We start from the raw sequence: 12,847 nt of genomic DNA, 5'->3' as shown, positions 1-12,847 counted from the left end.
GGCAGCAGGAGTAGATGATATTCGACCAGAAATGCTGAAGTATGGTGGTATAAAAGTCTTACAGTGGATGCACTGCATAGTTCAGAAAGCCTGGACAGAGGGACGAATTCCCGATGTTTGGAGTAGAGCTCTCATAGTACCCATATATAAAAAGGGAAATAAAACTGAATGTGAGAATTACAGAGGTATTTCCCTACTGAGTGTTCCTGGCAAGAGATCTATGAAAGTATACTTGAGAAACGGTTGAGAAGAATTGTGGAAGTAAAGCTTGGTGAAGAACAAGCTGGATTCAGGCCAAATAGAGGCTGTCAGGATCAGATCTTCACTTTACGACAAATAGTCGAGAAAGCACGGGAATATAACAAAGATCTGTATTTAAGTTTTGTCGATTTGGAAAAGGCACATGACAAGGTGCCAAGAGAGAAGCTATACAATACGCTGCAGTTATATGGTGTCAATGGGGCATTATATCAAGCAATACTTAGTCTTTATTTGAGTTGTAAGTCAGCAGTTAGAATTGAAGGAAGTACAGGAAGATGGTTTAATGTTAAATCTGGTGTGAGACAAGGATGTACATTATCCCCTCTGTTATTCATTATCTATATGGAGCACATTATGAAGGAAAGTGGTATTAAACCTGATATACAAATTGGAGGTGTTAATCTCAGCTCTTTGCTTTATGCGGATGATGTTATACTTCTAAATAAATCCGCTACAAGTCTGCAAGATTCTCTGACTAAATTCAATTGCTGTTGTAATAGATATGGTATGAAGGTCAGCAATAAAAAGACAAAGACAATGAAAATAGGCAGAATCATTGAAAATGTCAACTGTGTTATGAATGGAGAACCTGTGGAACAAGTAAAACATTTCAGCTACTTAGGCACGATTTTTACTGAAGATGGTAAATTAAATATAGAAATAGACAACAGAATCAGCAAAGCTGGTATGGTGGGAAGTCAAATGAATAAATTCATATGGAATAAGAGAGAAATTAGTCGGAACACTAAATTAGCTGTATACAAGACAGTGTTCAAACCAGTTTTAACTTATGGATCTGAGAGCTGGGTCAGAAGTAAAACACTTGACCAAAGACTAGAGACCACAGATATGAGAGTCCTGAGAAAGAATAGAGGCATGAACAGATGGCATCAATGGCAATATCATATTAAAAATGAGGATATTAGGAAAGAACTTGACATTGTCAGCATCCAGGAATGCATTAGCAGAGCTAATCTCAGGTGGTATGGTCACTTAAACAGAATGAGCGAGGAAAGATTAGCAAAACAAGTGTTCTCTGCCAGGTTGGCAGGAAAACGACCCAGAGGAAAACCAAGATATAGGTGGATTGATACGGTACAAAGTGCCTTAGACGATAGAAATATAAGATCTGATAATGTTGAAGTCTTGACAAGTAACAGACTGATTTGGAGGAAAATTGTAGATAGGAAGTTAGTAATGATGTAATTTTTTCATGTAGTACTGTCATATCCTGTACACCCCTTGAGGGCACATGGCAGGAATTTGATGATGATGACGATTTAATTAAATAAACTGACTTTTTCGGAACTGCTGTTCTGAAAAAGTCTGTGTGTCTCAGGGAGGATAGTAGCAGGGGTGGCCTCTTGTGGGAATGGGTAGTTGGGAGAAGGGGATGACATCAGGTAACACTGAGCTCAGTGGAGTCTAGAGGGGATAATGCTGGGTATAGAAACAACGGCATTTATATGCTATATATTATGCCAGGAGTATCCGGAATAAAGGAGAGGAATTGGTGGTGCAGATAGCATCAACATGGTCAAAAATTATTGGGATCACTGAGACATGGTTGACAGAAGAGGATATAATAATAGGAATAGAAGTCACTAGGTACAGCATTTTTCGACAGGAGGGGGAGGGAAAGCGTGGTGGTGGAGTACTGTTTATGACAAGTGATGACCTATGTCCTCTAAGAGTGGAGACTTTGGAAGGCAGTGACACTAATGATTTTGAAAGCATATCGTGTGAGGTAGAGGTGGGCAAGACAGGATATTTAGTGGGATGTTGCTACAGACCCAGGAGTACAGAGGGTGGGGACCAGGAAATGTTTAGACAGTTGAGTTTGGCAAGTGCAAGAAGAATGATTGTTATGGGAGATTTTAACTACAGTAGTATAAACTAGGGTGAGGAAGATGCATGTAGCAATAAGGGAATGGAATTTCTAGAATTCTTGAAGGACAAATGTCTTAGGCAACATGTAATAGAGGGAACAAGAGGTTCAAGAGTTTTCGATTTGGTTATAGCATTAGAAGAGTTGATAATAACTGACATCTCTCCCACAAGTTGGAGAGAGTGACCATATGGTTTTGACTTGGAAAATGAATAGACATGCAGGAGTCTCAAAGAGACAGGAACTTATGTGGAATTATAAGGCAGGTGATTATAATAGTCTAAGACGTCAACTTGGGGAAGTTTCATGGAGGGAGGAATTGGAAGGCCGGGATATCATTAGTGCATAGGAAATTATGAAAGAATATTTGTTAGCAGCAATGGTAAGTTGTATACCACAAGGTAACAAGAGGACACAATTTGAAGTAAAGTGGATGACAAACAATATTATTATTATTATTATTGTTCTGGGAAACTCCAAGGAGTTGACAGACTCATCGAGGGAGGCCCTAACATCATGTCTGGAACAACTATTCAACATTCACACAGTATCTATCATATCTTGCCTTGAACTCATTCACGGTTGTAGCACCCACAACAGACTCTGGAAGCTTATTCCACTCATTCACCACATTAAACAGGAATTGCATGCGAAAAAGAGGATGTGGAAGAGATATAAAGAGACAGGAGAAGAGAAGATGCATGAAGAGTATAAGACACAGGCCAGAAGAGTGACTAGTATGGTAAGGAAGATGAAACTGGAATACGAGAGGAGATTAGCCCTAAGATCCAAAGAAAATCCTAGGGAATATTTTTAGATATGTCGCCAGTAGGAGGAGAAATGACTGTGAAAGAATGATATTGTGGGATAAAAATAGGAATAGAGTGACTGATGCCGAGGACATAGTAGAATTTTTCAATGACCACTTTATTGGAGTATTTCATCCTGGAAGAGTCAGTTTTAATGCTAGAGGGATAGGGCAGGTTCAAGGTTTAGAGGTACAGGAGGACGGTGTGTTTCAAATACTGAGTATTCTGGTTGTCAGTAAAGTTGTGGGACTGGATAGTATTTCGCCATGAGTTTTGAGAGAATGTGCTAGGGAACTGACAGTGCCTTTGACCTGGCTTTTCAATTAAGTCTGGCTGTGGGAATGGTGCTCATGGAATGGAAGGAAGGCAAGATAGTGCCATTGCATAAGGGCAGTAGCAGACTGGAAGTGTCTAATTATAGACCAGTTTGTGTGTCATCAGTAGTTAGTAATTGGAGAAAGTAGTGAAGGACCGTATACAGCGTTGGGCAGATGAGGGTAATGTCATCTCTGAAAGTCAACATGGATTTGTGAAAGGGCGCTCTTGTTTTAGCAATATGCTAGCTTTTTATGATAAAGTTATAAGAGCATTAGATGAGGGAAAGGCATATACTGCCATTTTCTAAGACTTAGTGAAGGCATTTGACAGGGTGCCACATGATAAGCTGATATTTCAGTTACAGCACATGGGTCTGGATGTCAGATTGGTCAACTAGATTCAGGATTGGCTGTCCGATAGGTATCAGAGAGTTGTGTATGGTGGGGCAGTTTCAAGGAAGCAGAGGGTTACAAGTGAGGTCCCACAAGGCTCAGTGCTGGGACCTATAGTGTTTAACCTTTATATCAATGACATTGTCAGTGGATTGCAGGGGGATGTTCAGTTGTTTGCAGATGATGCAAAGCTGGGAAGGATTATTAGTAATAGTGCAGATGCAGCAGCCCTGCAAGAGGATTTGAATAAGCTAGATAGATGGGCAAACGAATGGGGGTTTCAGTTTAATGCAGCAAAATGTAGGGTCTTGAGGTTTGGGAAACATCGAAGGGACACTGCATACTCTATGGGAGGAATTATACTGGAGGAAGTAGGGGAGACAAGAGATCTGGGATTGATGATTGATAGAAAACTGAAATTTAGGGAACATATTGCAAAGGTGATGAAGGTAACACAGAGGATTGCTGCAATAATGAGAAGGACACTGACCTGCAGAGATAAAACAGTTATCATTCCATTGTATAAGACGCTGATCAGACCATACTTGGACTACTGTTCTCAGATTTGGTCCCCAGTTTGAAGGGGATAAATCAACTGTGGAAAGGGTACAAATTCAGATGACAAAGATGGTTTCAGGACTGTACAATGATAGTTATGAGGATCGGCTGAGGGAATGTTGACTGCAGAGTTTGGTGGATAGAAGAAGGAGAGGTGATATGATTGAGACTTTTAAACTGTTGAGAGGTGGTTACAGGGTTGACAGTGGGGAGGTCTTTCGCTTGGTTGAACAGCGGGAAGGAGTGATGACAAGAGGCCATTCCTGGAAGTTACGAAAGCAAACTGTGAGCAAGAGGGTGAGAAGTGGTTTCTTTGCATAGAGAATGGTTGAACCATGGAATGCATTGCCTGATGGAGTGGTGAGAGTGAGAACGGTCAATGAGTACAAGGAGTGGTATGATAGACTTTGTGTTTCTTAGGAGGGGGGGGACTTCCCCTCGATGAGTCTTGATAGACTTTGTGTTTCTTAGGAAGGACCTCCCACGATGAGTCTTTTGACTCCATGGAGGCCTGAATAATAATAATAATAAAATAAAAAAACTATATCAAAGCTATATTCTATTTATGACAACATCAGAAAAAATTTCATGTAGACAGTTTTATCACAGCAAAAGTAATATCCAAATTTAACATGAGAGTTGTTATATAAGAGTTAATATCCTGGATTACTTAGTCTTATTTGTAATTAACTCTCAGGCAGAAGGGTTATGTGGATAGAATGCGTGCCTTCCATATGCATGGGATTTTTAGACCAACATTGTTAAGATAAAAGCAGTGTTGATAAGAATTTCACAGGCATCCTTAAATTTACATTCATACCAAGTTTTGTTGTTGTGTAAATAACAGGTGCCTTTCCAGTTAATTCTATGTAGAGTATTCAGGGCATGATCAGAAAGGCCAGATTTACGATAGTTATAAAATTTAATGTGCCATTCGTGTTCCTTTTTTTTTTTTTTTAATAAGAATTGTGCATCCTGTTTCCCCTATATTGGGTAAATTATGGATGCAATGAATATGATATACTCCAGGGTGGGCCAGCAGAGGAGTGGATCCTTGGATGAGTTTTTGAATCAGTAATTCATCCAAGGATCCACTTCCTCTCTTGAATAAGATTACACATCCATTTGACTGCTACCCTATTTATAATTTGAACTCTCAGGACACATTCTGGTATTGCATCATTTTAAGTATTTTTTAAATGCTTTTTATGCATTGTCGATATTCTTCCCATTCAGCAACCAATCCTGTTCCAATGAACTCTGTAGACTCCACAGTTGGTCATAATTTCCTGATTTGTAGTTCAGCATGTTATCATTTCTGAATGGAACATTCATAACTTAGTCACTTCCTAAATGAGTACCGCATCATCACTGTTACCAACCGGAGGCAGAATAGTTATGACTTTAACTGAAATTCTCTGACACTATTATCAAATTAACACTCTTTGACCTCAAGTTCCTTCTGTCACATGCTGCTTGAGGAAGTTGTCCAGCAACAGCTGAATAAATACATTTTCATTCTTCTCATAAGATTATACTGTTACCCAATCAATATTTGGATAATTAAAGTCTCCAATTATGATTACTCTTTTTGTGCTCATTGTCTCTGTTTGGCGGTACATTTCTTTGTCAATAGCAACCGATTCATCAGGTCTTTAACAACGCCCCAACTATGTATTTAATCTTGTTAGACTCCACCTCACACCAGATGGCTTCAAACTCATTGTGGCAGGAGCACGTTTGGACTCAGCATTGCATGCCCCAATTTATCATCAAGTACAAATCACATATATATCTCCTATCATTCTTTATACTGTATCATCAATATATAAATTAAGCATCATTATGGCACCACATTCACAGTGCTCTATTTGCCAATGCAGTCCAAGATAAAAATTCAACAAGCAGCAAGTGGCATAAGTTAAAAATTTAACTTTGCATTCAGCATACACTACATTCTACAACATCTGAAAAAGTCATCAAGAAATCAAATCCAAATCAGAGTTTGAAAATCCCAAACCTTGCTTTCTGCTTGAATGGCAGTCAGGTATTCTTGCTAAGGTTACCAAGTGCAACTTCTAACTTCCATGCTTCTGCATCACTCATATCCACCAATATGGTTTAACATAACCATATTTGTTAAGATTAGGTTGATTTTTTTAAATCTGCTGCTGATTCTAAAAGAAGTAAGTGAGTCTAAATAGTCGATAGCTAACAAGTCTTCTAAATTAACACCCATTCTGTATCACCTGAACATATCATCATTACTCATCAGGCATCTATCCAACAGGACAGAAGTAGACCTATATCAGACTGTATTAAAAAGAGAAGATAACTATCACATAAACAATGAAAGTCATCAATGGCAAACTTCACTACTCTGAGACCAATTATTTAATTAGTGATCACCAATATGGATTCTGTCACTATTATTCTGCCTGTGTGTAACCCAGCAGAAATGATGTTTGTTCCCATAGAACAGACCAGAAGAAACTGTTATAAATTCAATTCCAGTCCTTGAGTAGCATTTGGGGAATTTTTTCATCCTGTTCCAAGTTAGTCAAATCTTTCTTGTAGGTAAGAAGGCTTTCACTCTCTAAGAAACGTTACTTTTTATCCCCTTCCCCTTCGACTTAAAAAACATGCAACTCGCACCATCTCAAACAAATGTCTTTTAGCATTTAGTAATACAAGATGATAGTGTCCATCTGGGCAGATGACTTCACTTTTAGCTGTCTCTGAAATCTTTGACAGCCTTGAGCTCAACTATCAGTGATAGCAAAGGAAGGAGCCAGCTGACCACCCATCTTCTAAAAGTTAATGCTAAAGGAGGAGTACCTACTACCTTTGAGAAAAAAGAGAGTAAAAGGAGGATTTATTATTTCATATTTCCTACTCTCATTCTTTTCTAACCTTTTCATGGTTTGTGTCATGGAAAGGTTTGGAGTAATCCACAAGATTGTATAATATTTCCTAGTCATCTGACAGGTTTGGAATAGCAGCTTCTCACAAAACTACAATTTGTAGCCCGTCTTCTATCCTTTGCAACTGGACTATCAGTTGCTTCTCTGGTAATTCACTGTGTGCAATAGTGGATGATTTAATCAGATTTCTATATCAATATATATATATATATATATATATATATGCTATCTGATGTCTATGCATTCAGTCACACTTAAACTCCTGTACATTAATGATCTTCTTACATTAACCTCAAATACTATCCATAGTTTGTTGACATTACACTTCATTCCACTCCTTCATTTGAGCCCAGTGGTATTACAGATTTCAAGATCTGTAACTTAATGTCTGAAATACTGATTTTCTTATCATTCTCCTGGGGGAAGAGGAGAAGTTAGGAATATGACATATAGCTCTCCTTTATGTTACATTCCTAATTTTAGCACTTAGAAAACATGCTTTCTTCATTCTTTAAAAAGCAGATAGCATCAAACCACTTAACAGACAACCCATCTTTCACCAACTCGCTCCAATCATTCTCTCAGAGATGTTGTTTTCTGTGATATCTTTTTATGGGGATATTATCACAGGAGGTAACCACCCAAAGAGCCAAACCATTCTTCCACTTGCCTCTAAACATGTAAACACACAAGAAGCTATTTGAGTCAACGTCCATTATAGTCCACTCCAAATCACACAAACTCTTCCTTCTCCTATCTCATTCTGCATAATTCTATTCTTTTTAACAGACTGCCTTCAGCCTATTCAAAAAACACATTACTATATTTCTTCTTACTTACAAGTACCACTACTGAATTACTGGTTTTGTAATTTCCCATATGTAAAATTTAAAAAAAAAAAAGTTTTCCATTATGTCAGATTCCAAATTTTAGCATTTGAGCCCATAGATAACAGATAACATGCTTTCACCATTATTTCATCCATAACATCCCCTATCCTGAAGATAAGGTTTTACTTTTCTTTATTCTTATGCACCACTTTATTTCATACATTTCCCTTCCACTTTCCACAGATTTTTTTTGTATTTCCTTATTTCATTCAGTTATTTCTGTTTTTTGTATACTAGTCACAAATCTTTTTCAATATCGCTATGAGTCCTCATTTTTCAATTAACACTTCAATTTTGGCATAGCTTTTATAGCACTCTTGTTGACTTTAGAATATTTCTTTTACGCCTTCACAAAGAAAGTGAAAACAAAAAATGTTAAACTTGCTGCGATGACTTTGCATGTAGATAATAATACATAATTAAAAAATTCATCTTCCATACATTTTCAATCTTTCAAAAGATTTTTAGATAAAATGTCTTTTAAAAATTAATTGACGTAAATAAATTCTTTACCTGTGCTTCAGCTGCTTCTGTCAGTGGTGTTTGAGTATTGGCAGCTACCCATGCTTCTGCGAAGGTCTCCATCACGGAATGAAAATTCATTTTTTAACACAAGTTTAGTAAAGATATCAAAGGCCCTTTATCACATTGTAACATCACCATTCGATACTTTTATTTACTTCTTTCCTGAAATAGCAACATTAAAAACGTTTCTTTTAAGTAAAACTATCAAGATCTGGGAATAATGACGATAGATACATCACTCACATAACAAAATTAATGCAAAGTATCTTTCTTCTCATCACTATAATGATAACACAATAGTTGCTAAAATACATTGACCTTAGGAGTCCTCAATAGTGAAGTCGAGCAGAGCACATCACGAAGATCCCTTGTAGCAATGTAATAGTACACTAACCTTCAATGAAACACAGCTGACATCATATGCTCTGGACATAAATAATAATGCAGAATTACAGAGCAAACTGGACTATAAAAGGCTTTCTGCAACTTCTTATCCTCTGCGGGAGGGGAGGGCAATTAAAGCAGAGATACAAGACAAAATCGTTATGATTATTTTATTATTGTTTTTTTTTTCGAGACTTAATTCGGTTACTTCAATAGTAAATAAATAATAATAAAGCAGGCAGCTCCTCTCTTTATATCCTCTTTTCTCTGTGCAATTATCTTTTTCTTCTCCTCCGAGCAACCATTTCGTTTTCATCGACCTATGATATAACAGAAATTAATTTTTTAAGCAATTTCGGTAATATATTGCTTTGTAATTTTACTATATTTCTTAACTTTAACAAAGATGCAGATGGAATTGGATTAGAAATGTATTAAGAACTATGGGAGGAATTCCTAGGATAGTTAAATGCAAATGATAGAGATAATGGAGAAGGTGGAACTGAACTTATGTGCAAGAAGCGTGAAGTGGATAAGTAGGTCGGCATACTAAGCATAAGAAAAGAAACATTAAATTAATGTTTTTATTTTCATAAAAACATTAAATTTATGGGGTAAACAGTTCCATCTGTTCAATTTTATTTGTTCATTTTCCTAGTTATGCGGGCACTCAAAAACAAAGGCATCGCACAACTGTGCCATTGTTCTAGGGTTAATCCGACATTGATTAACACTATAAAATGTATAGCGTTAATCCGACATCATTTAATAATGTGTGAGTATTTTTGCTCAATCAAAGGATTTACAGTGCTAAGGAAATAGTAGTGGTGATGGTGGACAGTAGATGGCGTTGGTGAAGATGAGGCGATTTGTGGATGAAGTTGAGTGGTGGAGTATTGTAGAGCAGGTGCCCTCCCTCGATGAGTCTTTGGACTCCCTGGAGGTATCAAATAATATTTTTTTATGTCTCAGATAAATTGCATACATAGATGCTGTAATAATTATATATATATATATATAATATTTATAACATGTTACAATTGTGATTAACAGATACTTGCAAGATAATAATTTTCTTCCTCGAAGCTTAGCAGAGCTTATCTGAGGAAGATAATAGATGATAGATGGTGGTGGTTTCATGGTTATGTTCCTGTAATGGTCACAAGCCAGGTGTTGATTTTGCTGTCTGATGGTACATGCTTGGAAGACTTCAACTGCTATTACAGTTTTAACTTTTTTTCTTCTTTTTTTGTGCAAATAGGGTTGGATTTAGACATGGTGTGTTTGTTTCTTTGTGTTCTTGTAGTGATGGTTTTTGAGAGGTGGTTTGTCATAGGTTTGTGTGTGTGTGCGTGTGGGGGGGGGAGAGAGAAACAGGAATTGCTCTAATATTCATTCTCGCTATAATATTTATACAGCGCCTGTTTCAGCTCTCTGTATGTTCCGAGGTTTCTGTTGTCGAATGGCAGTTTGTTTATCATGTCAGGTATGTAGAAGTTTCGGGTGGCTTTGCCGTTATGATTGTTGTACTTATATGTTATGTAGTTTGTTGACTGTGGTCTTGTTATTTGATATGTTGTTCTGGTTACTCTATATGTTGGGCTGTAGTAGTGTTTTAACATGACTGTGTAGTGGCATAAGTGCTTCAACTTAAATATTTTGTATTTTGTCCGTGCTTCTTGCATATGAGTGGGTTGTTCCCAAAATATCAGTTTTACCATTTTATCCTGCAACCATTGTAGCCTGTTAAGTCTATAGTCTGCACAGAATGAGTATGATGTGATTGCATATCTTAAAATGTTTTCACATAATGTTTTATAGATTAGTATTTTTATGTGGGTTGGGGCAATGTCTTTTAATCTTTGTATGGCTATTCCAACTTTGATCAGCATCGAAGTGAAGTCCAAGATAGCTTGTTGTTTTCACCTGTGTGATGGTTTGATTTTAGGTTCTACGCTTTGTGTATAGGAGGATGAATGTTGGACAGTGAGATATTTAGTTTCTATGGGCAGGGTTTGGGGGTTTTTGAATACCATTAGCTTTGTTTTCCCTGGGTTTATATATATGTCGTTTTCAGTTAACCAGTTAGTGATTTGATTGATGTCATGTTGCATATTTGTGTAAGCGATATTTGCATTGTTGTGAATGGATACTATGGCCGTGTCGTCTGCGTACTGGAAGATTTTACTTTTTAGGGGGAGTTGGCTTATGTTGTGTGTGTATATGTTAAATAGAATGGGAGACAGGACAGCTCCTTGTGATACACCACAGGTTACATGTACCTCTTTGCTGTATGCTGATCCTATACGTGTGGTGTGCTTTCTGTTATTCATGTATGCTTTAAACCACTGGAGTAGACGACCTCCAATTCCTATATGAGTTAGTTTCGTTAACAAGGTTTTGTGTGTTAGTGTGTCAAATGCTTTTGTTAGGTCAAGGAATACCACTAATGTTATTCTGTTTTTATCCAATGCAGCGTTTATTAGATCTGTGAAATCTTCCAGGAGTGTTGCTGTTCCTTTATTTTTTTGAAAGCCATATTGTGTTTTGGGTATGATTTGAAATTTTTCAACGTATGTGGAGAGTTTCTGATGTACGATGCGCTCCATGATTTGGTTGATTACAGACAGCGTGGCAATGGGTCTGTAATTACTTATAATGTTTCTTTTTCCGTGTTTCTGTATGGGTGTGATTAATGCAGTCTTCAGTGTTTCAGGTATGTGTCCCGTTTCGAAGATTTTATTTAACAGTTTTTGAATAACTGGAAGTAGGTTGGTTAAGTGTTTCTTGATGTCTTTTGGTCTGATTCCGTCTATCCCCGGTCCTTTGTTAGGGTTAATTTGTTGAATTGCCAGTGATAATTCTTCTTTTGTTACTGTGGGGAACCACATCGACTGGGTTGCTTGTGGACCTAGTGGAGAATGTTCGTTTGTGTGAGGAAAGGTTGTTTCTTGTAGCTTTTGGACAGAGTTCACGAAGTGCTGATTAAATTTGTTTGCCGATTGTTTGAGGGATTTGGAGTCGCAGGCAAAGCTGTGTTTTATTGTTTCTGAGGCAGTGGTTCTGTGTATATTGTCCAGCATTTCATTAATCAGGTGCGAGGTTTCCTTTATGTCATTCTGAGCTGTTGTTAATTTGTTGCTGTAATAGTTTCTTTTTGCCATTCTTATCTGTGTTGTTAGGAGATTCCGTTTTCTTTTGTATTCAGCTTTTAAAGCGATATTGTTCGGCGACTTCTTAAGTTGTTTCCATAGGGCATCTTTTCTTTGTATGTCTGTTAGTATGTTGTCTGTTATCCATGGATTTTGTTTCGTTTGGGGGCGTATTTTTATTTTTGTTAATGCTTTGTTATATATTTTGTTAAACGCAAGTTTAAAATTATTATATATAGCTTCAGCAGAGTCTAAAGATGCTATCTGCATCCAGTCTGTTTTTCTGATTTCCTCGTTTACTATTGTTTCGTTTAGAATGCTATAATACTGTTTTGTAGTCTCAGTGATTTTTATGGGTTCTGGTTCAGTGTATAACTGTAATGCTGTGAAATAATGGTCTGCCAGTTTGCATGTTATGACGGCTGCTGTGTGGCTGTTTGGAGGGGGCCCTTATATTTATATGATCGATGCAGGATGAGGTTGTTGTGTTTCCGACTATCTCTTCTCGTGTATACGACTGTATGGATGGGGTTATGTTATATGCCGATAATAGGTCTAGGTATTGTTCTGTGTTGTTACTTATGTTCCTAATGTTTATATTAATGTCTCCTATTATCATCAAGTATTCTGAGGTGCCTATTTCCGTGGTTGAAAGCCATTTGTTTAGTTCTTCTAGGAATTTTGTGGTGCTTAAATTGGGTGGTCTGTATATTGCGTTTAATATCAGGGAGTTTTCTTGTTTGGTG

At 37.2% G+C, this 12,847-nt stretch overlaps 1 protein-coding gene across 1 annotated transcript in view; it reads right to left on the bottom strand.

Moving 5' to 3' along the window:
• The window catches only part of LOC150107055 (homeobox protein dve-1-like), a 254,064-nt gene extending 245,070 nt beyond the window's left edge, over positions 1–8,994 (bottom strand). The window contains exon 1 of the mRNA XM_090392921.1: positions 8,554–8,994. Within this exon, the coding sequence (XP_090249047.1) occupies positions 8,554–8,643 (90 nt within the window). The 5' untranslated portion in view covers positions 8,644–8,994. The remainder of the gene's footprint in view (positions 1–8,553) is intronic.
• Between the last annotated feature and the right edge of the window lie 3,853 nt (positions 8,995–12,847).

This window comes from Typopeltis vanoorti, chromosome 5 (genome assembly GCF_054136105.1).
Source record: "Typopeltis vanoorti isolate ZY-2024b chromosome 5, IOZ_Tvanoo_1.0, whole genome shotgun sequence".
Lineage (NCBI taxonomy): Eukaryota > Metazoa > Arthropoda > Arachnida > Uropygi > Thelyphonidae > Typopeltis > Typopeltis vanoorti.
Note: the sequence above shows the minus strand (reverse complement) of the source record. Positions and strands in the feature narration are given on the sequence as shown.